The following is a 24,921-nucleotide window of genomic DNA, read 5'->3' on the forward strand; positions in this document are numbered from 1 at the left end:
TTAGATTTTCAAGTTATATTCTGCAAAACTAATGTTTTCTGGACAATAAGTACCAAAAAAAAAAAAAAAAAGAGTGTTATAGACAAGTCAGAAAAAGATTCCTTTCCTGAAGAGATGCAGGATGTTGACAGCACATATTCATTGTGGATGTGCAACAGGAAGATGTCCTATCCCTCTTCTCAAGTTTATTTAGTCATGAAATACCTTTTTCCACACACCAACTATCCTTTCAGCCTGTGACTCTTTGACTTACCACCCACACAGCAGAGTAACTGAAATGTGACCTGTCCCCTGTACCCACGGCAGAGCAGCAGGCCCCAGGTGCTGTATAGAATGTGGTTAGGCAACACACAGCACATTCAGACTTCTGTCATCAAGAAAGCTAAGCCACTGATGAAGTGGCTCAGAGCCTAGAAAGCAATGAGAAATGGTCCAAAAAATATTCACAACTGAACATCAGGTGATATTTTAATTTATTCTGTTTACAGACAGCACTTAGATACACTATTTTCCTTGATCTCATTTGTTGTTGGACACAAAGACACTGAGAAGCTTGGTGAGAGGAGAAACATCAGCCATTCATTGGCTCAAGGGCTTTCCAACTACTGGAAGGCTTGCCAGTTTGTCCCCAACTCATCACCCCCAAAGACTGCAAAAACACAATGCATTTATTTACATGAAATGATGCCTAATGCACGTGTAAATTCAAAACATATTACTCAGGCTCTGTTAGAAAAAGGATGGCAGGAAGTCAGGGGCTGAAGTAGATGGAGGTTAATGAGCCACCAGGTTTCTCCAAGTGAAAACAGCAATCATGAGCCTGCCATGGGGCAGGATAAGAGATTTCTTATGCCCTGCTCAAGACCTGCAGTGGACGATGTGACTGCATGGGTGGCGTTTTGACAGCAGATGGTCATTTCAGTCATCACTTTGCAGAGGTAGCTACTGTACCATATAGCCACGCTGACCAAAGCGTGTTCCTAAGGATACTGATCCCACAAAGTGCTCCTTAGAAAAGGAATTCGAGGATCAAAAAGATTTTTAAAAACACTATACACCATTATCTACTTTTGGAATATCTCTCTCTCTCTCTCTCTCTCTCTCTCTCTCTCTCAGAACATGCTCTAAGAATTCTCCTATATGGCTTTGAGAAATTCTTTACAGAAACAAAAATAAAAATTTTTTACTTAAAAAAATTAACTCCTAGGATCACATGTTGGTCAATATGTGATCAAGGTCACATGTTGGTCAAGTTCATAAAGTCACAGACCTCTTTAAATTCCAACCCAACACTTTTATCATATACAGGCAGCAATAAATTGTCTGTTATTTCATTCTTTATGGCACAAGGTACTCAGCATACTGATTACAGTACAGGTTTGAGCACGGCCCATACAGGGCCGATATCTCACGTACAGAAGCCAGATGTTTATAGTCTCTTCCTCTTTATTAAATAGCTACTGCTGCTTATTACATGACTAGGAGCTCAAACGGACCTCACAGTTCTTTGCTCCTAACAAAAAAGGGACAATAAAAAGTAAAGCTTTAATAATGTGCCCTGCTTTTCAGCAAGAATTACGCAAACAAAAAAATCACAATAAAAAGCTTTTGGCCACACGTACCAGACAATTACACAGCAAGGGCAGGGAAAGATGAAATGATGTAAGTATTTCATCATTTCATAATATATATATATTCTTAATTCTTCTTTTCAAGGAATTTCACATGATATTTTGAAACAGAAGACAAGGAAAGCAAGATTCCAACTGTGGGACTTTGTAAATAAAATCACCTATGCCCTGCTAGGCGGTGAACCGGCACTCATACCTCAATGGCAATCCTGGCAAATCGGTACTGCAGGGAGGCGGGAGGCCTCAGCAGCACCAGGCCCCTTCCAGCTGCTGGCTGCCTGGGCAGCATGTCCAGCAATCCTGTCAGACTCACGAACCCCAGAGCTTCTCCACAGCCAATGGCCATGGAAAAGTCTCCCTGGGTGACAAAGCCTAGGAGGATTCTGGAACAGTGGGCGATCATACCTGGGAGGGGGCCTGGCCACAGCCCCAGAGTCAGAGCTCCCTGCCCAGCAGCAGGGGTCTCCACTGCCAGGCCCTCGGAAGCAGCAAACTCTCGGTTCTGCCTCCTCTCCATTTTCTTCTTCTCTTTCTGTTTCAGGATCATGCTCTTGAATGGATCACTGTGTCTGGCTTCCTGGGGCCCACAGTAGTGCTGATCCTGGCTGAGTTGGAGGAAGTCCTCCTCAGTTGGGACACAGATCATGGTGAGTGGCTCAGGGCTGCCCTTCCTGAGCAGGGACAGGCTGACCCATACCAGGGCCCTGGGAAAGTGATCCAAGATGGACAGGCGGGCCTCTGTGGTCAATTCTTGCTGGCCTCTGCTGGCAGCCCACCGGACCACCCGATTGTTTGCAGAACTGGGCCCACACCAGGCTGACAATTGCTTCAGTAATTTCCTATTCCTACAAGAAGTCAGAGACACACATTTGAGGATATTTTGTTAAAATAATAAAATCTTCAAATAGAAGATTAGGCATTGCTAGAGTTAATTTGATTTTTAAAACTGCAACATGGGAAAGTATCAAAACTACAATTTTTTTTAAAACTTAAAATACTTCAGTAACGGTGGGATATGGCTCAGTTAGTAGAGTGCTTGCCTTGCATGCACAAAGCCCCGGGTTCAATCCCCAGTACCACACACAAAAAAAGATTCTTCAGTAACAATATTTTTCTTTTTATGTACCTGATATTCTGAAACTGAAGGATTAAAGGTTTAAGAAGTTGAAGGCTGAGAAAAGAGAGTGGGATAGAAAATACTAGAAGTGTAATCACAGTGAGAAGATGAGAATAAAGAGGAGCTGATATTTTGATAAGAAAGACCTGAAGAGACAGTATATATAAAGTAAGAAATAAGATTATAAAATCATGAAATTAACTACACAGAAAAATAAGTATGAGCCAAGAGAAGTGAGCACTTTTTAAAATCACAGCATATTGCACAGGGTGTCTGCAGAAGCACCAAGGGCAGAACACATTTCATGTGGAAGCTGCTATAAGACCACGTTTCCCTGAACAGGCTGCTAACTCCCACAAACCATATAATTCAAAAGGAGCTAGAAGAGTGCTAATCAGTGATATAAAGCAAAGAAAGCCACTCTATGCACAGAGTGCCTTGTTACCTAGGGTCATTCAACGAAGGCACTTCTTTGTGAGCAAAGACTAAATGCAATAGGTCACAGGAAAAACTGACTAGGTCTAGGACTGTGGATGACAACATTTTCAATCAGGTCATGAGTAAGCACCAGGCCTCAATCAAGTATCTAATTAAGGTGTCTTCCTGGGCCCTCTATGAAACATCAAAGGACTGGCTTTCCTTTCCAGAAAGTCCATAAGTTCACCTGGGATTTGCATAAAGAAATAGTGATAACTTTCACACCCTGGAGCCTGTTTAACATGAACATTAGCAATCCAACATGCATCTAGAAGCCACTCACACTCACCTGAGAACACAGAGTTGACTACTGGTGGCAGCAACATGGTTCTCACCAGCACCCTGGTCTATTATCGTCCCAGTTTCTGCCTGGTCCTGACACTCTGTGTCCATGACTTCTAGGTCCCCACGGTCATTTACAGATGTGCCCACTTCAGACTGATGAGACTTTTCAGGAGCATGAGGCATCCAATGTCTTTTTAGGTCACCCTCCTCACCACATGGAGACGAAGCAACAGAAGACACATCTTGGGCATGGACTCTGGACTCCCAGTCCTGAGTTAACTGCTCCCAGGGACAGCAGAAAGGTGCCAGTGTGCCAAGTTTAACATAGTTAGGTCGTTTGGCAGGAGGGCGTCTAATAAAAAATGAAAAGAGAACTGATTCTCAACAACTGAGAAGTGGGCAAGACAATTAAAATAATCATCACCATCATAATACATTTTTATTTAAACAACAATCACACAAAAATGGCTTTCCAAGAAATGTATGGGGCTGGGGGCATGTCTCAGTGATATATCGCTTGCCTGGCATGTATGAGGCACAGGGTTCAATCCTCAACACCACATAAAAATAAATAAATAAAATAAAAGTATTGTGTCCATATATAATAACAAAAAAAATTTTAAATGTATGATAAAGAATAATAGCCAACTCTACTGGCCAAGTTCTTTTGTTTTCTTTGGTATTTAATAGATATTGCACCCACAAAGTAGTCCCATGTGGCTACTGAACAACCCCAGGGAGGACCATTCCTGAGAGCTCCAATTACATGGTGCCCTGGAATTGTGAAGTGATGTTCCTATATATTCACAAGGTTCTAAGTTCAAGGTTATAGTGAAGTTTCTTTCTCACTCCTCACCTCTAGTGACCCTACTGCCCTCCACGAAGACAGCATCATTATCAGTTTATGTTCATGCAAATACATATGTACTTATTTCTTTTCACTTATCTTTATACAAATGGTGGCATACTAGATACGGTACTTTTTGTTAACTTCACTTTTTCTGCTTAACAAAATATCTTGGAGACTGTTTTTATATCAATACATCAAATTCCCTCATTCTTTTGTAAAAGGTTATGTATCTTTTCTACCGTAATATGAATATACCTTAATCTATTTACACAGTCCTCTATGAAAATAACTTTTGGTTATTTTCACACTTTTGCTTCTACAAACACTACAGCAATGAATGACTGGGAATATGCACATCACAAGGCATATCCATAGGAGAAGCTCCTAGCAATGGAACTAAGGCAAAGAATAAAAGCACTTCAAAATTTGACAGATACTTCCAAACTTCTTTTCACAACAGTCACACTAAATGATCTTTCTAGCAATGTGTGAATGAGGAAAAGCCTTTGAAAAATACTACAAGATAATGAAAATCAGGCCTGACCAAGAAGTAGGGAATTGGCCTGCTGTTGGCTCTACTGGCCTGGGCACTCTTTAAGACTGCATCCTTAGGTTGTCTGATGATCTACTCTGAGACAGGTCCATACAACCCTCCCCTCATTTACTTCTTATTATGTGCTGTGTTCTGATTCTCCCATGGAAATGATCCTGTAGGCTTAATAGGGCCCACTGAGCTAAACTCTCAAGGTTGAATTAAATGTGTATTGGCTTCCTGAGAGGCACCTGCCCCACCCAGACATCTTTCCAAGTCCAGAGAGATAACAACAGCTGCCTCTCTCAATTCCTCGATTAAGAAGCCCATCTATGATAGTGTATGTAGTGCTGCAACTTGGTTAAGCAGAACACGATAATTCTTCAAACATTTAAGTTGTATAAATTCATATGAAATATACACACATTTTGGGTAGATTTTTGTGTGTGTGTGTGTGTGTGGTGCTGGGGATTAAACCCAGGGCCTTGTGCATGCAAGGCAAGCACTCTACCAACTGAGCTATATCCCAAAACCTTGGGTAGATTTTTAAAGAAAAAAAAATATATGTCCTTGGCTAGGGATGTAGCTCAGTGTTACAGTGCTTGCCTAGCATGCAGGAGGTCCTGGGTTTGAGCCCTAACACCACACATACACACACACACACACACACACACACACACACACACATACACACTCACACACACACACGCACACACACACTCCTTAATCCCATGAAAAAGTATTTAAGCCATTTCTTCCAAAATTTCATATTTAAGTAAACAGACACTAGGTTATAAGACAGAGAGGGTTCATGTTTGACTTGTTCTCTCTACTTTCAGTATACAGCAATATTGGATAAAGAAAGAAAATACAGAATGCAGGAAGTAGGGAGTGGGGTTTGAGTCAGAAATGGCTTCCTGTTTGGCAGTACCATCCTACTTTAATTAATATAAATTCAATAAAGGCTGGAGTGATAACAATAACAATAGCTAATACTTACTGAACACTTACCACACTGTTCCAAGTGCTTCATTCATCTTAACTTATTCAATCCTTGTGCAGCCACTGCCTAGGGAGTTTTCACTGAATGCATTTTATCTTCCTCCTGAACACTGCTAGATTGCACATCTTCCCTTTCCTTGTGGCCAAATGGACCAGGCCAATAGAATGTGAGTGGAAGTGACCTGCTCATCATTTCTAGGCCTAGCCCATATTCCCCTATGCTGTTCCCCCAGTCAGCTGTATGCAAAGACCCTGAGTGCCCAGGTAAAACCAAAGGATAGAAGATCCCCAGATCTCTGGAACCCCATCCCCTGATCAAGAATACCACATTCGATTACTCCACGAGTGAGAAATAACGTATCTTTGTGTTAAGCTCCTGACATATGGGGTTTGTTTGTTCTAACAATTAGCACTACCCTGATTAATACAATTCTCACAGCTATCCACGGGATAGGTTCCTATCTAAACTAAGACCCCAGAGCTGTTAGTGGTTAAATGAAGATATGAACCTAGGTTGTATGGATGCATTAACCACTGCATTGTAATGTCCTTTAAATAGGCATCTTGCAACTGGAAATGACTTCCTAAGCAGAACACTAAAGTCTAAAACCCCATCAGAAAAAATGTGTTAATATATGCACAAATTCAAAATTGTAAAGCAGATAAAGCAGGGAATAATATTTGCAATGTATATGAGAAAGGAGAAAGGAGGAAAAAAAAAACACTTAAAAATCAATAAAGCAGGGCTGGAATGTAGCTCAGTGGGAGAGCACACACCTAGTATATGTGAAGCCCCTGATTCAATCCTCAGCACAGGGAAAAGGTGGGAGGAGGGGGAGGAGAAAGGAAGGGAAGGGGAGGGAGGGATAAAAGAAAGGAAGGAGGGAGAGAAGGAAGGATAGCTAAATGCCAAGAGAAAAAGAAGCAAAATAAATAAATGAGTAATTTGTAAGAAAAGAAGCATGAAATAATGAAAAACATAAAAATATCTAACCTCACTAGTTAATAAAACAAAACATTTAAGATATCATTTCTCATTTTAGTTGGCCAATATTAACAGGACAACAGCCCACACTGGTGAAAGTGACAGGAGCCATTCCCCTCACTACAAGTGAGATCCTAAAGTCAGTACTGAAACAACGGGCACGGTACACCAAAAGCCTTAATATGGACAACTTTTTTTAAAACCAGGTATGTCATTTATAGGCATTTAGCTCAAGGTCTGTTCTTGCTGTCCTATAACCCTTTTCCAATAATGGCTGTTTCCTTCTCACTGCCCACGGTCCATATCAGATGGTCTTCATATGCCCAGGCCACTTTTTTCCTTCCTTTTCTTCCTGATTCCAGTTTCCCTGAAGCATACGCCATCAGACAAGCCACAGGCTCGCTCTCCTTGGTCAAGTCCTCTACCAACTTCCCAGGTGCCCCATTTACTAGCCACACCACCTTCCTCTCCGCCCCCAAACATTTAATATCATTTCCAGTGGCCTCGGCATCTACAGTCATCATCCTTCCAGTGCCCTGGGGCCTGTGTCCTTCACTACTTTTACTTTACCTCACCCTCAAGCACCCACACCCCTGGCCATCCCTCAGGTTTGGTCATTGCCGACTCTGCTCCACCTTAAAATCTCAATTTCATGCACGTCACTCCTCTACTTTCAGCCCACTTACCCCCCCTCCACATCCTTCAACCACTGGAGCCTCCTATTCATCTTTGCTACCACTGCCTCAGTGCTCACCACTGTACCCTCATCCCTGCTGTCGGCTTCGACTCCAGGGTTCACGGGACAGTCCCTCCATTATATGGGCTCTCAACCCTCTCCACCTGCAAAGCCCATCCCCATTAAGTGACTCTCCAGTGTCCCCAAGTCAGCACCCAACTAGGAGAACACAGCTGGGGAAGAACACATGGTAGTCCTGAGTCTTACTAAACAAACCCAAAACTCAAGTGGATGCTCTCTTAGCCTTCTTCTGAATCGCTTGTATTTCTCCAGCCAATTCAATCTTCCACTCTCTCAGAAACCTGTTTACAATTCCTCTCTCCTTAAATCTCCGACAGCCCCGCTCCCTTTCTTGCACCTCACTCTCTGTTCACTGAGAAGACAGTCACAATCCAACACATGCCACCTAATCTCCCCCACAGAGTCTAAGGAACCTAGATCTGGAGTCAGACTGCAGAGTCCACCCTCCAACTATGAAAATGGAAGAACTGAGCCCAATCCTATCAGGGGCCCCCTTCCCTTTCCCGGATCCTCCCACCAGCCCAGAAATATGTGATCATGAGTCCACAAAGGCAGGAACCACACTTTGCTTCATTCCTGCCGTAGTCAAGAACAATATCAGACCCACAGCAGGCTCTAAACAAGCATGTGTGAGATGAGTAAGTCCCCAGAGAGACGTGTACAGACAGATATTCACGGAAGCACGCAGCAAGAAATCGGAAATAACCAAAAGGGCCACTGGTAAAATATAGTACATCCACTCTGCAATCCTAGGGACTCACTCAAGCTGTACTCTTGAGTGACAGCCAGCAAGCCACGTGACTCACAGGCTGAATATGGCCCATATCTTTTTTTGTACAACCCATGAGCTAAGAACAGTTGTTGCGTTTTTAAATGGTTGCAAAAAGGAAAAGTAATATTTTACGACACATGAAGATTATATGAAATTCAAATTCAAGTGTCCACAAAAAAAAGTCTGATTAGAACACAACCACGCTCATTTGTTTTTATGTCATCCACGGCTGCTGCTTTCATGCCAAAATGGCAGCATTTATTGTCATGAAGACAAAGGGCCCTCAAAGCCAAAAATATTTACCATCTGACCCACTATCAAAAAAGTTTGCCAACATTTGATTTAGAGTCATATTTATTAAAATGGGGAAACTATCCACAATATGCTGTTAAATGGAAAAGACAGATTTCAAAATAATATAGTATAATCCTTTTATTAAAAAATTTGTACCAATGGAAAATGTACATGCACTAAAAGTCTATATAGTGAAAAATAGTATTATCATCATTATTATTTCACAAACACATAGAGGACCTCAACTGTGTTTTATGGGAGGGTACAGGACATACAGCAAGAGGCCACTGCCCTCAAAGAGCTGGTGAGCTAGCTTTCCAGGAATGTATCACCATTCATCCTCTCAGTTATTTAGCTGTCCATCAGTCAAGGAACTACAACATTTGATTATTCCCTCATTCAGCAGACAAAAAATAATTTTTTTTTAAATGAAAGCTATTAAGGCCTACCATGCATCAGCACTAGCTACACATGGAAGATGCCACAAGAAATGAAAGGGGGAAGGTGGGCATGGTGGCACATGCCTGTAACCCCAGTGACTTTGGAAGCTGAGGCAGGAGGATCACAAGTTCAAAGCCAGCCTCAGCAACAGCAAGGTGCTAAGCAACTCAGTGAGACCCTGTCTCTAAATAAAATACAAAATAGGGCTGGGGATGTGGCTCAGTGGTCGAGTGCCCCTGAGTTCAATCCCTAGTACAAAAAAAAAAAAAATGAGAAAGAGAGTGTGAGAGAGTGCGTGCACAAGTGCACTTCTGTGCTGGGAACTTACAATTAGTGGGAATACAGATTTCTAATGTTCATATGTACTTCCCTACATAAATGAAATAAAGGCCTCATTTGTTCATCTCCAAAGAAGGACACAAAAGGAAAAAAGTTTAGAAATATAGATACTAAATATAAAGAGTGTTGACTTCACCAGATGGCAGGACTACTTCAATTTATAAAGAATTTTTTACATATTTCAATAGTTTTCTTAAAATGTTATAAATAAAACTGGGTACAGTAGCACATGCCAGTAATCCCAGCAGCTCTGGAGTTGGAGGCGGAGGATTGCAAGTTCAAAGCCAGCCTCAGCAATTTAGTGAGGCCCTAAGCAACTCAGTGAGACCCTGTCTCTAAATATAATATTAAAAAAGGACTGAGGATGTAGTTCAGTGGTTAAGCACTCATGGGTTCAATCACTGGTACCAAAAAAAAAAAAAATTATAAATAGGTATTGCTTTTATAAACAGTTCTTAAAAAGTACAGCTTCCAGGGAGTGGGGGAATGGCATGAGAATCTATTGGCAAGTGTCTAAAACCCAGGGCCACAGTTAAGGTGGCAGCAAATAGCCAGGAGGAAAGTTGTAACCCAGATGGGTCAATAAAAACCATTTACATATAAAACAATCTTGTGACATAAGTATTATCTTCTTCCTTACTTCCTGCCGACCCAGAACTCAAGGCAAGCCTGTGAAGACTCCACATTACACATCAGGAGCTACTGCAGCCTCCTCCCAACTGCTCATCAAGGAGCGCCCACACTTCTCATCCCCTTACCATTACAGACTAGAAAGGGCAGCACCTTACCTTTTGTACTTTTCCAGAAGATTCTTGGCTTGCTCTTCAGCAAACAGAGCCCCAGCAGGACAGTCTGGGAAGTCACCCGGGATGTGAGGTAACCTTTTATACTGAGAATGCATCAGCGCCTCTTTTAACCCTCCAACTCTTGCACCTCGGTAGATCTAAAAGAAACATCAAGAGCTATTTTCAATTTAACCAACTTAAAGTGAAACTGCTTAATTGTTTGTAGGGGGAAAACGGGAAACAACATAATGTACATCAAGAAGAAAACAGATAAACACATGGTGAGATAATTCTGAAAATCCATGGCCATACAGTAGTAAAAATGAATGAAACTGAACTTCTTCAACCAACGTGGAAAAAGCTCAGTATCAAGTGAACACACCAAGAAAGACAAGCATAAATACAATGAGTTATGTAGTTTAAAAACATGTCACATGTACTTATTTTACTGTGGGACACAACATTCACAATGCCAGAATGGTGATTATTTCAGGAGGAGAAGGAGAAATGAGAAAAGGACACAGAGTACTTCCAGGGAATCTGTATGTTTTATTCTTCAGCTGGATGGCAGGTGAGGGATGCAGGCATCCATTATATTGGTATCTTTTCTTTTTTTTAATGCTTGAATTTCATAATTAAAAAATTAAGTGGAATTACTTTAAAGTATTCCCACTCCTGGATTTCATTAAATGAATGTCCCTTGCACTAAACACTAATGGCTAAAAATTAATTACCTACATCAATCTAACATTCTAATATGCCTTTTACAATTTCTAGCATCAAAGTATATTTATACTAACCAGAAAAAAAAACCAGAATAGATTTTAATAAAAAATTTAAAATAAGAGTACTATGGCTGGGGTTGTGGCTCAGTGATAGAGTGTTTGCCTAGCATACACAAGGCACTGGGTTCGATCTTCAGCACCACATAAATGTACAACAAAGACACTGTGTCCACCTAAAACTAAAAAATAATTATTTTTTTAAAATAAGAGTTAAAAAGTACATTCTATATATCCATGAAAGTTGTCTTTTGCTTTTAAACTATTATGGATTTCTTTAAGTTAAAAACACAACATTTTGTTGCTATTAGTAAAAAACTCAAGCCACCTTTAAAAGCTTCAAAAATTTATGATATGTTACAACAGGTCTTAGTAATGAGAATCTAGCTCCAAGGACTGTTTCCATGAAGTATCCATATCCCAGATTATAGATCTAAGGGCAGAAATATACCACTCAGATTCTAAGTTGTACCCAAAGTCTGGCATTTAGTATTTATTAGGGATGTATTTTAAATGTTGCAACTGTTAGTCGGAATCAAAAAGTAACTTACGAATGGAATCCAGAAAGCCATGCCCCAGCCCTTTGGGAGTAGGACATCCCAGCCACTTCCCCAGCCCAGTCGCTCTTCACCAGTCACTTTTCCTGGCTGCTGAATCAAAAGGATAGGTATCTTGGATTCATGGGGACCTAAAACAAGCTGTGACCCAGGCACCAGCAATTCACTTCTCATCCGGTTCAAATCCTAAAGTGGAAGAAAATAATTCAAGACAAACAAATAAAAGAAGTAAAAAGTAAAAGAAGGTACAATTAATAACAACAATTGGAAAAGTACCCTGGCTTCTGAGAAAATTTCTCACCAGGCCTGAATGATTTAAAATAGAAGATGCTATATAAATGATTTGTTTAGTGGAATTTAAGGAGTGGATAACAACATACTTTCATTATTTCAAATATCTACTGAGCAAATACAGTGACAGGCACTTTTCTAGAACCTGGGGAAAGTAGTACATGGCTCTAGCTCTCTTTCAACTGAAATTCTAAATCCAAGCTAAAATGTGAGAAGCTAATCTACAAATCTCCTTTCCTATTTTCCATCTTCCAGCCAACCACCAAGTCTTCTCAATTTTACTTTCTAGAAGGTATACTAAAAACCCCAGCTCTTCTACTCCAGCCACACTGCCACAATTCAGACTCCCATCATGTCATCATCCCATCTGGATTATTTCAAGGCTCTCTTCTGCAGACATCCAAACCAGAGACCTCCTTCCAAACCGTAGCCTCTCCCCATTCCTTCCCCTGTCTAATCCACCTATCACAAGGCTGCCAGAGTGAAATCCCATCATGTTATGGCCTGCCTTGAAACCTTCAATGGTGCCCTTACATCATCAGTCCAAAATCTTAAATGTCTCAAACTCTTTTATGCTCTGACCCCCATTGATCATTTCAGTTTCATCCCCTAACCCCCTACTGACTCCTAGCTCCTGACCTGCTAGGAGATACATGAATGGGTCATTTGGTCTGGGTCATTGCACACAATTGTTCTAATTTCCTGAAATCCTTTCTCTGCTAAAGCCTCAACCCTCCCCACCAAGAAGTATGGTTAATTTAATTCTGACTCCTATTTGAGAGTAAGTGGAAATACCAGCTCCACCATCCTGGAGGCAGGCCTCAATTTCTCTACTCTGGGTTCAGAACCCTTTTCAGAGGCTTCCTCAGTACCCTATACCTCAGCCACATTATAGTCCTCTATCCCAGCATCTAATACAACACCTGGCTCTGGTGAGAGCTCATTCACCATGAAATTAGAGACAGACAACATTTAAGGGGGCAAAAATGATTAAAGAACAATGTATTTAAACCATAAGATTATCACTTTGAGAAAAAATACATTTTCTACATATCATTCTTTCCTAAGAACAGAAAAAAAAATCACAATATATATTATGAATAAGAAATCCATAAAATGTTTGAAAATAAAGTCTGTGAGCCTCTGTAAGGTACAAAATCACTTTTTATGGTATCTAGAATGATAAATTTCAGCCATCATTCATGATTTTACCAGTAATCCTTACTCTATTAGTTACCTGATCCGAGATTTTATTCTCTGTGACACTCTTACAGATATCTTGGTTCCAGATAAAGCTATGCGTACACTCCACAGGCACACCCTCCAGAAGCAGCTGTCTAACTTTCTCATTATCTAAGAGGGAAAAGAAATATCCTTCAAACCACATCCTTAAATCAATGAATCAAACTCTAAATGCTGGCAATATACCTTTTATGACAAGAAAAATATTTGATAGGCTTTTATTTTATTTATATATTTTGGGAGTACTGGGGATTGAACTCAGAGATGTTTTACCACTGATTTTTTAGTTTACCCAACCCTTTTAATTTTTCATTTTGAGATAGGGTCTCACTAAATTGTTAAGGCTGGCCTTGAACTTGTGATCCTCCTGCCTCAGTTCTTTAAGCCACTGGGATTACAGGTGTGTGCTACCACACCTGGCTTGACAGGCATTTATTTAACTACAGAACTTACTCGACAAGTTCTTAACAGTTGGTTTCAGAGTTTATGAAGCCACAAAGGCTGCTAAGCTCTTTAATAATTATTTCATGCATAGGAAGCAAGTATTGCAACATTAAATTAGCTCTAACCACCGAATTCCATGTTTAAGATAATTCTAAGAAATGTCTTCTTCTGCCCCTTATCTCAAGTCTCTCATAACCTATTTTTATGAAGCTATTTTTGAAAAACCATATTCCTCCATTCCTTTAAGATGAGCATATTTTCTGTGAAATGCACGGTTTTGTCCCAAGGCATGCCACTCCAGAAAGTGCTCTACTGGATAAGGGGGAGTTTCAGTGATAAACACCTATATTGATAGAAGATACTTCCTACATGCAGTCGTGTAATCACTAGGGGGAAAAATCTTTTAAGACTAATTCTGTTGAATTGAATTTTTTAAAAAAATTAACGGTTAGACAAATCATGATTTTTTGGCTGATTCTAAAATGCCAACACAAAAACATCACTCAAAAGCACATACCTGTGTGAGTCTGATGGCTGGGAAAAAAATAAATTGGAAGTGACCAGGCCACAATGTGAGAGATTTCAGGGGAAAACAAAGTTGGAGAAAATTAAATTAACGAACAGCTTTGAGATCTAAATTGCTTATAAGCAACAACTGCTTCCATATGCTGCTCTTCCTCACACAGACACTAAACAACAGTCTCCAGCACCTTCTATATGCTGTGAAGGTTCACATCCTATCTAGGAGTGGCAAGATCCCTTCCCAACAATCCTGGTGTACCCAGAATGCTTTGACATGGATCTGAATGACAGAATTGAGTTGCAGACAAAAGAGATGGCTGATACTTAAGGTATAAAGGCACAGGCAAGCACTACCTCATCTTCAAATATTCTAGATGATAGAATACTATCCAGTACCAAAAAAGAAATAAGCTACCAAGTCATGAACAGACAGGAAAGAATCTTAGGTGCACATTTATACCAAGAAAAAGGGACAAACCTGAAAAGGCAATATCTGTATGACATTCTGGAAAAGACAAAATTATGAAGACAGTAAAAAGATCAGGGTTGCCACAGGTTACCAGGTAGAAAGGCTACAGCCTTCAAATTCAGTCTGCCTTATAAATCTGTATTCAAGTTTAAGTTGCCCAGCTGAAGACATGGTGTGTTTTCAACCCAAAGGCAGAAACAGAGAAGTTATGGCAAAAATGAGCATTAACTGGGCATTCCTGGAGGTCAATTGCAGCTCTGGGCTCTAAAAGTGCTTGCAAGAGCTGTAAAAAGTAAAGGAATGATCTCCCACCTACCATTCTGGACTCTTCCCATGCTATGGGTAGCAAAGTTACATAGCCAAAGAGTGCTTAAAGAGAAGGATTAAAATAATCCCATAAGCACAGTGTAAATTCAATATTTTTTTCTCCCCCCTTTTTCTTGAAGAGAAGAGGGTGATGAGGATTAAACTCAGGGCCTCGCACTGTGCGCTACTACTGAACTACACTCTAGTCCCCATTGACCAATGTTATTACAAATTCTTCTCTGGCAGACAGGGACTAGTTAAAATAATCTATCAAAGCAAATCAGTGAATGCTTAGGGAAACAAATAGGATAACAGAAAATATTGTACAGATTTGGGATTTTGGTGGGTTTTTTTCACCCTACGTTGTTGGGTGTTGAGCCCAGGGTCTTGTGCATGCTAGACAATGCTCTACCACTAAGCTACTCCCATTACCAGATTTATATTTTTAATTCTCACCTAGAAAGCCAATTACTTATACAGTGAAATGCTGTGTTAATGAAATTGAAAAGCTTTGCAAAACACATTCTTAATACTAAATCTGAACTTAGGAACCTAATGATCAATTAAACTTTTTCAAAGCATCTGAGAATATATGTCTTCACCTCAGGTTCTTCATGTACCTTCTCTTGAAAAGCTCTCTAACTTACACAATACACAATTCACACAAGAAAATCATTTGTTATTCAAAGCAGGCAACACCTTCTTTATGGTTCAAGTCACACCAGAACTGATCTTCACCAGAACTGATCTTTTTGATCTACGTCAAAATAGGCAGATATACAGACAGACTGAAACTGTATCAGAGAATTAAAATTAAGACTCTACAAGGATTGATTTTTTTAGTTTACCCAGCCTTACCAAAATATACTTCTACCCCTTGTTTAGACTTGTTTTCCTAAATGAGATGATACACTTATTAATAATATTGATATAATACTAAACCTTTAAAAAGTCTACTTCTTTATGTAGTTCATATATCTTCAAAGGAATTATAGTACTTAATACAGGTTCTAATGGAATGCCACTAACTAGATGGTTAGCTTTTATAGTGGAAACTAAATCATGTCTCAAGGCAGACTTTAATATTCCTGAAACTAATTCATATTAAGATAAAAGCCTTAGGAAGGTTTTAATGTAGGACTGCCTCATTCCAAAAAAGAATTTTGAAGTAGCAAGAGAAACGAAGTAAAGCTCAGGTGGTTATGATAGCATTTAATAGCACAGTAGATGCAATAGTTTTTATTGTTGCACTAGAGCACATTGGTATTAAAAAAACAAAGACTGTGACTCACTGATTAAAGTCTTAGGCCCCATAATTAACTAACTTACCTATGCATCTTTAAACTCCACTCTCATGCTATCCACCTTTTATGTGAAGTTCTGACAGGGAGTTTATTACCCTTAGTAAGCTATCTAACTACATGTGAAAAGATTTAAAAAAAAAAAAAACTGAAGTTGTTATGAACACATCTGCATTTTTCTCCCAAAATTCACAAGCTAATTTTAATTATTCTTCCAATTAATGGTGTTTAAATGATAGTAAATACAAGAAGACATTATCACAACTGCTGCAAATCCCAGATTAGACTAAAATTTTAGCAAGCCCCACTCATACACCTACTCCCTCCCCCAGCCAATGAGCTTCTTCAGGCATCTCTAATCAATCAATACAAGAAATCTGATACTTCAGCACCTGGGATGGCCTTGCCAGGATTCGAACCTGGATCATCTGTATGGTCAAACAGAGGCTTCCACTGAGCACAAGACCAGCTGCGGGTGCAGATCCCTTCCTCACAATTAAAATTCTGAAACACCGGGCATTTCAGAGAATTCAGTTTGCAGACAGGTTTTACTAGATACTAAAAAATAGAGAACTCAGAAAAAAATTTAAAATGAACACAAGCTCCATGGTTTACAGCTGAAAGACACACTCCCATGTCCTCTGATCATAACTGCCTCATAGCAGAGGAAGGTAAAGATCCCCGATTTTTTAACACAGAATTGTTAACAGGACTGGACTGTGCTTAACAAAATGAGGGAAACCAGGGGTATTGCAAGTACTTTACCTTGGCATTTTTCTGGATTGGACAAAGCTCTGGATCGCTTTGGAGGCAAATTTATTCGTGGATCCCCAACTGTCAATCCCAGAATAGTACCTGCCGGAATTTCTGCCGGTGATGTTATTCCTTTAAACAAACAAAAACAAAGTAAACAAGCAAAAAATCAAGCTTATAGAGGGTAATTCACAATACAAACATATATGCTTGTATTTTCAAATCTTTCAAATTTTCGAACAAAACTTTTTTTGGACTAATTATTTTAAAAACATGTATTCCCGTCCCCCCGCCCCAATTGATAATTTTAGAGAATAACCTTTTTTTAAAAAGAAGGGGTTTCTTGCAAAAAAAAAAAAAAAAATTCAACGAACATAAAAAAGGTTATTTTATAACATGAACACATAGGCTTCTCTCAGCTGTAACAGCTATGACCACAACTAAACATGAGCAGTAACTAAGGATTTTTGGTCACAACCTGACATATGCATTTATTTATAATATCAGAATGCCAGTTATTTAGAATACTAATATCTCATGGGCTTATTGTTTGGTGATTGCCGTGCTCTCTTTGTTGAGTTCAGGCACCTTCTCTACTTGCTTCTCTTGCTATATCACTAACAGCAGCAAGATAAATAAGACCACTCATCAGACACCCAGCTGCAATATGCTCTCCTAAACCATATGCCGTGCCTCCCTTCCTCCTGGTACAACCCAGCATTTCCTCCACATACCTCCCAACAATTCAAAAACAGCTTCTTGTCTGTGATGAAGGGAAACATTATCAGGGTTTTTACACGTATCACTCCACCAAAGGTGAGGCGTCTCCCCTGTATCTGCTTCCCCCTGAAAAACAACACATTCTCTTCACCAGATGCATAATGAATCAGACTTAATAATTTTGTTATGATTATGGTATCAGTCCCCGCCCCTTTTGTTTCTGTGTGTGGGAATGACTATTTCATGAAGGGTAGCAGGCAAGTTGCCACTGTTTTTCAAAAAGTAATTACTACCAGACTAAGTACTCTTCTAATTAGGAGCATGGTCATGGTATTAACACTTCTCTCAGAATTTCACATACTAGAAAATATAGCCATGATTTTCAGAGACACTGCCTACCTAAGCTACTTTACACTCCCAGTCTCTCTTGAGCAAATTCCAACAAGAGGCCTTGTCCTCTTCTCTTATCATCACCTTCATTACCTCCAACTTAAGAAAAACACATTCTTCATCAAATGAAAACCAAATCTGTACCTGTAGATGTCATCTTCGAGTAAAGGATATATTACTACAGCAGTATTCTTAGAAATGTTGATAAAATGCACAAGCACCTCACTTTCCTAAAGAGAACAAGGAAATGAGCAAGGTTTCAAACAGCATGCTGTCTCATGGGTGCATGCTAGGAGAACCACTGTCTGTGATTCATTTGGAGGTTCACTGAAGAGGACATGTTCCTACAGATCCTACAGAAGCCACTTATAAGACAGGCACCATTCACTTCACAGAACTCAGGTAACAAAGCTGAGCAGTCTGGAGTACAGGCTCTAGAACCACACTTTTTAGATTCAAAGTTCCACTCCAAAACTTATTAGCTACCATGGAGCACCTTCTCCATCTGGGCACTATGCTAAGCACCTAGGACAGACTAATAACAGGACCAGCCTGCCCTTGCTATCATGAAGCTTACTCTAATAGAGAAACAGATGTTACATACATACACAAACACACCTGAGCAGATAAACTAAGGAAATACACAAGATGCTATGAAAAGAAAAGGGATATAATTTAACTTGAGGAATCAGGAAAGGATTACAAAGGGAAATGATACAAACTGAATGGGACAACTGACTCTTGAAGAATGAGGAAGGTTTATCCAAGCAGAGTGATGGAGGCAAAAATGTTCAGCCGGCAGGAAAAAAAAAAAAACAGGTGCAAAGGCCTTGAAGGAGATGAGAAGTGACACATTCTAGAACCTGAAAGGCCAGCATGGCCCAAGTGCAGAAGCTGAGGGCAGGTGAGGCCATAGAAGCAAGAAAGCCCAAGATTATGCAGGTCACATTTAGAACTTTGGATTTCACCTTTAATATGATGAGAAGCTACTGAAGAACTTTTAATAAGGAAGCAATAAGAAGTGAATAAATTCCTTATCTAGTTTCCATGCCCCAGACCTATACTGTCCAACACTACAGCCATGAGCTGCAAAAAGCCACTTAAAATTAATTATTAATTAAAATTAAATAAAGTACAGATTCAGTCCCTCAGTCACTTGAGTCACAATTCTTGTGTTCAACAGCCTTATATGGCTCTGGCAATAATACTGGAAAGCACAAACCTTCCACAGAAAGTTCTATCCAAAGAAAGGTTATTACATTAAACTTTCTGAGAATCAGAGAAACTGACCCCAGGAAATATGCATCACTCAAGTCAAACACTTAAAAACTGGCATACAATTTCAGGGATTTTTAGAGATGCCCTATTACCCACCCATAGAGCAGAGTTTAAGATCCTTCTACAAGACAGCTGGGAGAATAGTCAGTATGTAAAAAAGAAGTCAGTTTACTATCACATCAATTAGATTTGGTCTTTTAGAAATAAAAGATTAAAAAAAAAAAAAAAAAAAAACCTTTGATAATAAGAAGGGAAATATCCAGGCACAGTAGCACATGCCTATTATGTAGCCTCTTAAGAGGCTAAGATAAGAGAATCCCTTGGTTCAAAGTCATCCTGGGCAACTTAATGAGACCTTTTCTCAAAATAAAAAGGCTGGGGATGTAGCTCCGTGGCAGAGTGTCCCTGGGTTCAATCCATCCAAAAAAAACCAATGAAATGAATGTTTAAAAGCCACAGCCCAAGATGTTTTGAGACTATATATTAGATTTCACAAATTTGCCAGGAAAAACATAACAGTCACATTTACTCTTACAATGTGCACAGAAGCAACTTTCAGGGCCTCAGTTAGGATACAGTGAGAAAGGGGACCAATCAGCCGGAATCTGTTCATCTCCATGGTCAAATCACTGCAAGAGAGAAAAGATCTTGAAATGGAAACTTCCATCATGCCAGTCTGTGCCACTGGCAAAAATGGGGTGAATCTTTACTGAAAAAGTTCAGGAGGTTCACAGTGAATTCAACTCATACCTGATCACAATACCTGTGGTTGGAGAGATCCAAGAATATGGCTCACATGGATCTCTAGTTCCATCACCAATAACTTTTTTAACTGATTTAGCATTTTCTATATCATCTTTCCTTTTTCTCTTCTTGCCAATTTTCTCATCAGCCAGTTCAATTTGACTTTCTTCTTGGGATGGTTTCAGAAGTGGGTTAGGAGTACAGATATTTGATTTGATGGGTTCCATGCACTGGCATACTGTTTTTATTTCCTCTAAGATATCCTAAGGATGTAAACATTTACTTTAAATTTTGAAATTTAAATATAGTATACAAATTCTATTGGTTTAGTTTATTCTTTATCCTTTAAAATTTTCACATTTTCATCCCTTCACAAACCAAAGCAAATTTATCATCAAAAAATATTTTTGCTTTTTTGAACAAGAAAAAAGAAATGCCAAATATTATGAAAACAACATAACCACTATCATAAAATTTTTTAAAGTTTAAAGGAAAAAAATGGGAAATGTTTACAGTGTATGATATAAAAGCGGTGAGAATGCTAAAAAAAAAGGGGGGGGAAGCTAAGCTAAAAGAAGAGTTAAAAATCATCAGAATTACTGGAAATAGTTTCTCATTATCAAATAGGCTCTCACAAGCAGTGAGGTCTCTGAGAATCAATGCAAGCAGGTGGACACATTAGTCCAAATGCAGCATCTCATATCTTCAGCATAGTAAGGTTGGTTTTCATCTCTAATTCTGCTTATGATTTACTGCATGAGAGGTCATGATTTGCCTTTTCTAAGATAGACAAGTGCTGGGGGTCTAATGTATAGCATGAGTGATGATGGGTATTTTAATTAATTTGATTGTGGTAATCTTTATACAGCATATCAAAACATCGCTCTGTATACCTTGAACATCTACACTTTACTTGTCAGTTCAATGTTTTTAAGTAAAAAATTTTTTAATAAAAAATAAAAATAAATTTGCTTTATCCAGAATGCATGTACCTTTCCCCACTATATGCTACTACCAAACTATCAGTCAAACTTGTGTACTATTTAAATTTCTGTACTATTGACATCCAATGGTAATTTAAAATGTAATGACAGAATGATGGGGAAATTATTTAAAGGATTATACCTGCTTAAGAGTTGGATGAAGCCAGATCCACAACTGCCTGCTTTCAGAACTGTCTCCAGGGGTCCTCTCAGACTTCCAAATAAATGTAACAGGTCCAAGCATTTCTCTGGGATACTTATTTGCTCGATAAAGCATGAGGCTCCCTTGGCGCTTTCCAGACAAGCAGTGAACTGCTGCAAATGTCAATCCTGACATAAACACAAGCAAAGGACAGTGATTTCGAGTGTTGGTACTGCGGCATCACCCCCGCCTAGCCACTGTTACTTATTGTCTGTCCAGGAGGGAAAAAGTTTTGGTTTGGATCATGGCTTAGATGAAAGCCTGGTACCTAAGTTCTCAGTAAATATTTATTAAATGAATATTATTAAGAGTTTCAAGTTGTTTCCTAAGTTCATTCCACAGAATCATAACTCACTTTATACTTAACAATGTTATAAAAAATTTAAATGCCACCCCAACTTTTCTTAAATAACATACTTATTGGGACCGGGAACTACCTCCCACATTTTTTATATATGTTTAAATTCTAAAATGCTTACAGTAGACACTCAGTTCATGAAATGAATAGGTATCTAAGACTAAAATGCGATCCAGATTTGAAACAAGATTACCTGTGTCTAAGTTACACATTTGAGAAACTGCCTTTAGTATTTCTTCCTCTTTGCCCTTCAGCTCCAAACAACAATAGTAGGATAAATCCTGCACACAGGGAGAAACACAATTAAATTCCTTAGAATTTACATGGGGCAGAACTGCCGAGAAGCCAAAAGCTACATCAGAAAACCTCTAGAGGTCCAAGAGACAGAAAAAATTACCAAAGCTAGCTTTCTAATAAGTCAAAAACTGAAACCTGCCATTCCTATTCCATTAGCAAATATTCTTAAACCAATCGAAATCAAAGTGAATCTCCATTTAAAATGCAAGTTACTATATCCTACTTTTTAGTAAGCAAATCTGTTTTATCCCATAATATTAAGTAAGTTCAAAGTGGTTCAAACTACTACTTCTAAGTAAAAATTCTTCATCCCCCAAATCTATACAAGGTAATAAACTAGAATAAGCAAGACAGCAATAAACTGCAAAATTAAGCTAAGGTTTCTTACTCTGGTTAGCTAACGCAGGACCTCAAGATTATATAACACTGAGTCTAGAGACACATCATTACAAGTAATTTATCCCATCTTCAGTTTTGACCCTCATCAAGCCCTCTGCCACAACACCGTTAGCAATTTCCATACACTCATCAACTGACCCTAAAAGGTGAATTACAGCTGTGATTCTGGCAAATTCTGACCAATTGATGCCATCACTAACACATAGAAATCTTCCTACCAATAGTCCCTTGCTCTCAGTTAACAGTGGCCAAGAGGAATCTCATCAGAATTTGTATAACTGGGTGACAGCACAGAATAATGGTGGAACACTGAAGTCTGACAACCTGGGCTCAAAGTTCAACTTGATCACTCATTGTCTGCTTGGGAATAAATTACCTCACCTTTGTGTACCTTAAGTTTCCTCATCTGTAAAATGGAAATAATGGTAACTATCTCCCTTGTGCTGTTTGTTGTTGTAAGAATCAAATAAACACACATGTAAATAATTTAAAACAGAGCTGGACATATATTAAGTACTCAAAAGTATTTATTATTATTATTAGCTATCACTTTTATTATTTAGGACTGATCAAATGTTTAGAAAATATTTGATAACTTCAATCAAAGATTCTGTCTCTACCCACCACCCTGCTAAAAAAAATCTGCCCCAGGGGTTGGGGTTATGGCTCAGTATGGCTTATCTTATACTATAGACTTACTAAGACTATTTATCTCTAGCACCCAGCGAAACACCTGAGTAATCATTTTTAAGGTGGGCAACTTCACATATAGGACTTGGCATAACATGAATTAATCAAAAAGTCAACCTTGTGGTGAGCACAGTGGCACACATCTATAATCCCAGTGGCTCGGGAGGCTGAGGCAGGAGATCACAAGTTCAAAGCCAGCCTCAGCAAACTAGCAAGGCCCTAAGCCACTTTGCAAGACTCTTTATCAAAATTTTAAAATAATAATAAAAAAGGGCTGGGGATGTAACTTGATGGTTAAGTGCCCCTGGGTTCAATCCCTGGTACCAAAAAACAAAACAGAACAAAAACTCATCATCATAAAGGGACTAAACAAAAATAGAAAGAAACCCCACTGGAAAAGTATACCTGGAGGAGACAAAGGTTTGTCATGGCTCGATAGCAGGCTCTGTGGCTCTTGACTGTCGGCCTCTCTCCAAGGCAGTAGCCCCACTTCTTGACCATGTGAAACCGTTTGGCATGCCAGATGTGAGTTTCCAACCATATGTTCTTCTTTTGTCTACGGTTAAATTCTTGTATTCGGTTTATATGACATCTTCGAGCCTTATGGCATTTATTTTTGGAATGTTCTTTTTTCTGATGTACAGCTTTCTCTGCCTATAGGTTCAAGAAGAGAGGCAAATACTACTTTGTAAGCACTTCAGAACCAAATTAAATGTTAGGAATTCAAACAACTAACTTTAGATTAAGCTGTAGAGTACCTTACAGACCCTATTCATTTGCTTAATAACTTAATAACTCAGTAGGTAGAGAATGGACACCATGGGAAGAATAAGAGTTTTAGAGACAGGCATAGCTCTAGTGCTCACTAATTGTACAACCTTCGTGGACTATGAAGATAAAAGTACTTATAATAGGTTCAACATAGCAACATAAGCCTAATATGGCTATTAATAGAGAGAAAAAAGAATAAATCAAATGCTAGCTCATTGATTTTGTTGTTGTTGTTTTAACCTGTATGATTGTAACTAAAACCAAAAGTTTAAGACCAAAACTACCAAGTGGGGAAAATCCACTCATTTAATTCAGTTAGGCTACTGACAAACACTAAGTGCTATCACTAGGAAAGAGACCTTACGTTAAATTCAGAAAGTACAAAATTACTGGTTAGTTTTTACTCTTAAATCTCTTCTATAGTCAAGCTAAACTTCCAGGAAAAACAATTCTCTTTTAGTTTGTGATCCCATTAAGGATAAGAACTTATAGTTCAAAACTTCAGTTTGTTGAACTATAATCCCAGCACCAGGAGAACACCAATACATAAAAGACCACTAAACAAACATATCTGGAATTGACTGGTAAAGACATGAGCAGCTTAAACAATCTTAACAATGTTCAAATCCAGAATCCTGGTGAAGCCAAAACACAATCAGATTTGTACCAAAATTAAAACCAAATTCATGCTAGGTGCAATGGCACATGCCTGTAATCCCAGAGACTTGGGAGGCTAAGACAGGAGGATCATAAGTTCAAGACCAGCCTCAGCAATTTAGTGAGGCCCTACACAAGTTAATGAGACTCTGTCTTGAAACAAAAAATTTTAAAAAGGCTAGACACTAGGGCTGGGGCTGTAGCTCAGTGGTAAGTACTTGCCACTCACACGTGTTAGGCACTGGGTTCAATCCTCAGCACCACATAAAAATAAATAAAGGTATTGTGTCCATCTACAACTAAAAAAATATTAAGGGAAAAAAAAAAAAGGCTAGAGAGTTAGCTCAATGGTAAAGTGCCTCTGGGTTCAATTCCAAGTACAAAAAAACCAAGTTTAAGTTTTTAACTTTGAAATATTAAATGGCAAACAGATGATGGTACCTTTTAAAAAAAAAAATTTAAATCTAGAAGGCAAACCTCAACAATTTTAACAGTAAT

The 24,921-nt window shown here is 39.0% G+C and overlaps 1 protein-coding gene across 1 annotated transcript in view; it reads right to left on the reverse strand.

The window, feature by feature from the left end:
- Positions 1-495: 495 nt before the first annotated feature.
- Pop1 (POP1 ribonuclease P/MRP subunit) overlaps positions 496-24,921 on the reverse strand; it is a 33,522-nt gene continuing 9,096 nt past the window's right edge. Inside the window, exons 5-16 of the mRNA XM_026383377.2 lie at positions 23,401-23,649; positions 21,803-21,890; positions 21,192-21,379; positions 20,073-20,329; positions 19,858-19,951; positions 17,669-17,780; positions 16,947-17,066; positions 13,135-13,250; positions 11,601-11,792; positions 10,271-10,425; positions 3,515-3,862; positions 496-2,476 (exon numbers count right to left, since the gene is read on the reverse strand). Of these exons, the coding sequence (XP_026239162.2) occupies positions 1,822-2,476; positions 3,515-3,862; positions 10,271-10,425; positions 11,601-11,792; positions 13,135-13,250; positions 16,947-17,066; positions 17,669-17,780; positions 19,858-19,951; positions 20,073-20,329; positions 21,192-21,379; positions 21,803-21,890; positions 23,401-23,649 (2,574 nt within the window). The 3' untranslated portion in view covers positions 496-1,821. The remainder of the gene's footprint in view (positions 2,477-3,514; positions 3,863-10,270; positions 10,426-11,600; positions 11,793-13,134; positions 13,251-16,946; positions 17,067-17,668; positions 17,781-19,857; positions 19,952-20,072; positions 20,330-21,191; positions 21,380-21,802; positions 21,891-23,400; positions 23,650-24,921) is intronic.

The sequence above is a fragment of the Urocitellus parryii genome, chromosome 7 (assembly GCF_045843805.1).
Source record: "Urocitellus parryii isolate mUroPar1 chromosome 7, mUroPar1.hap1, whole genome shotgun sequence".
Taxonomy (NCBI): domain Eukaryota; kingdom Metazoa; phylum Chordata; class Mammalia; order Rodentia; family Sciuridae; genus Urocitellus; species Urocitellus parryii.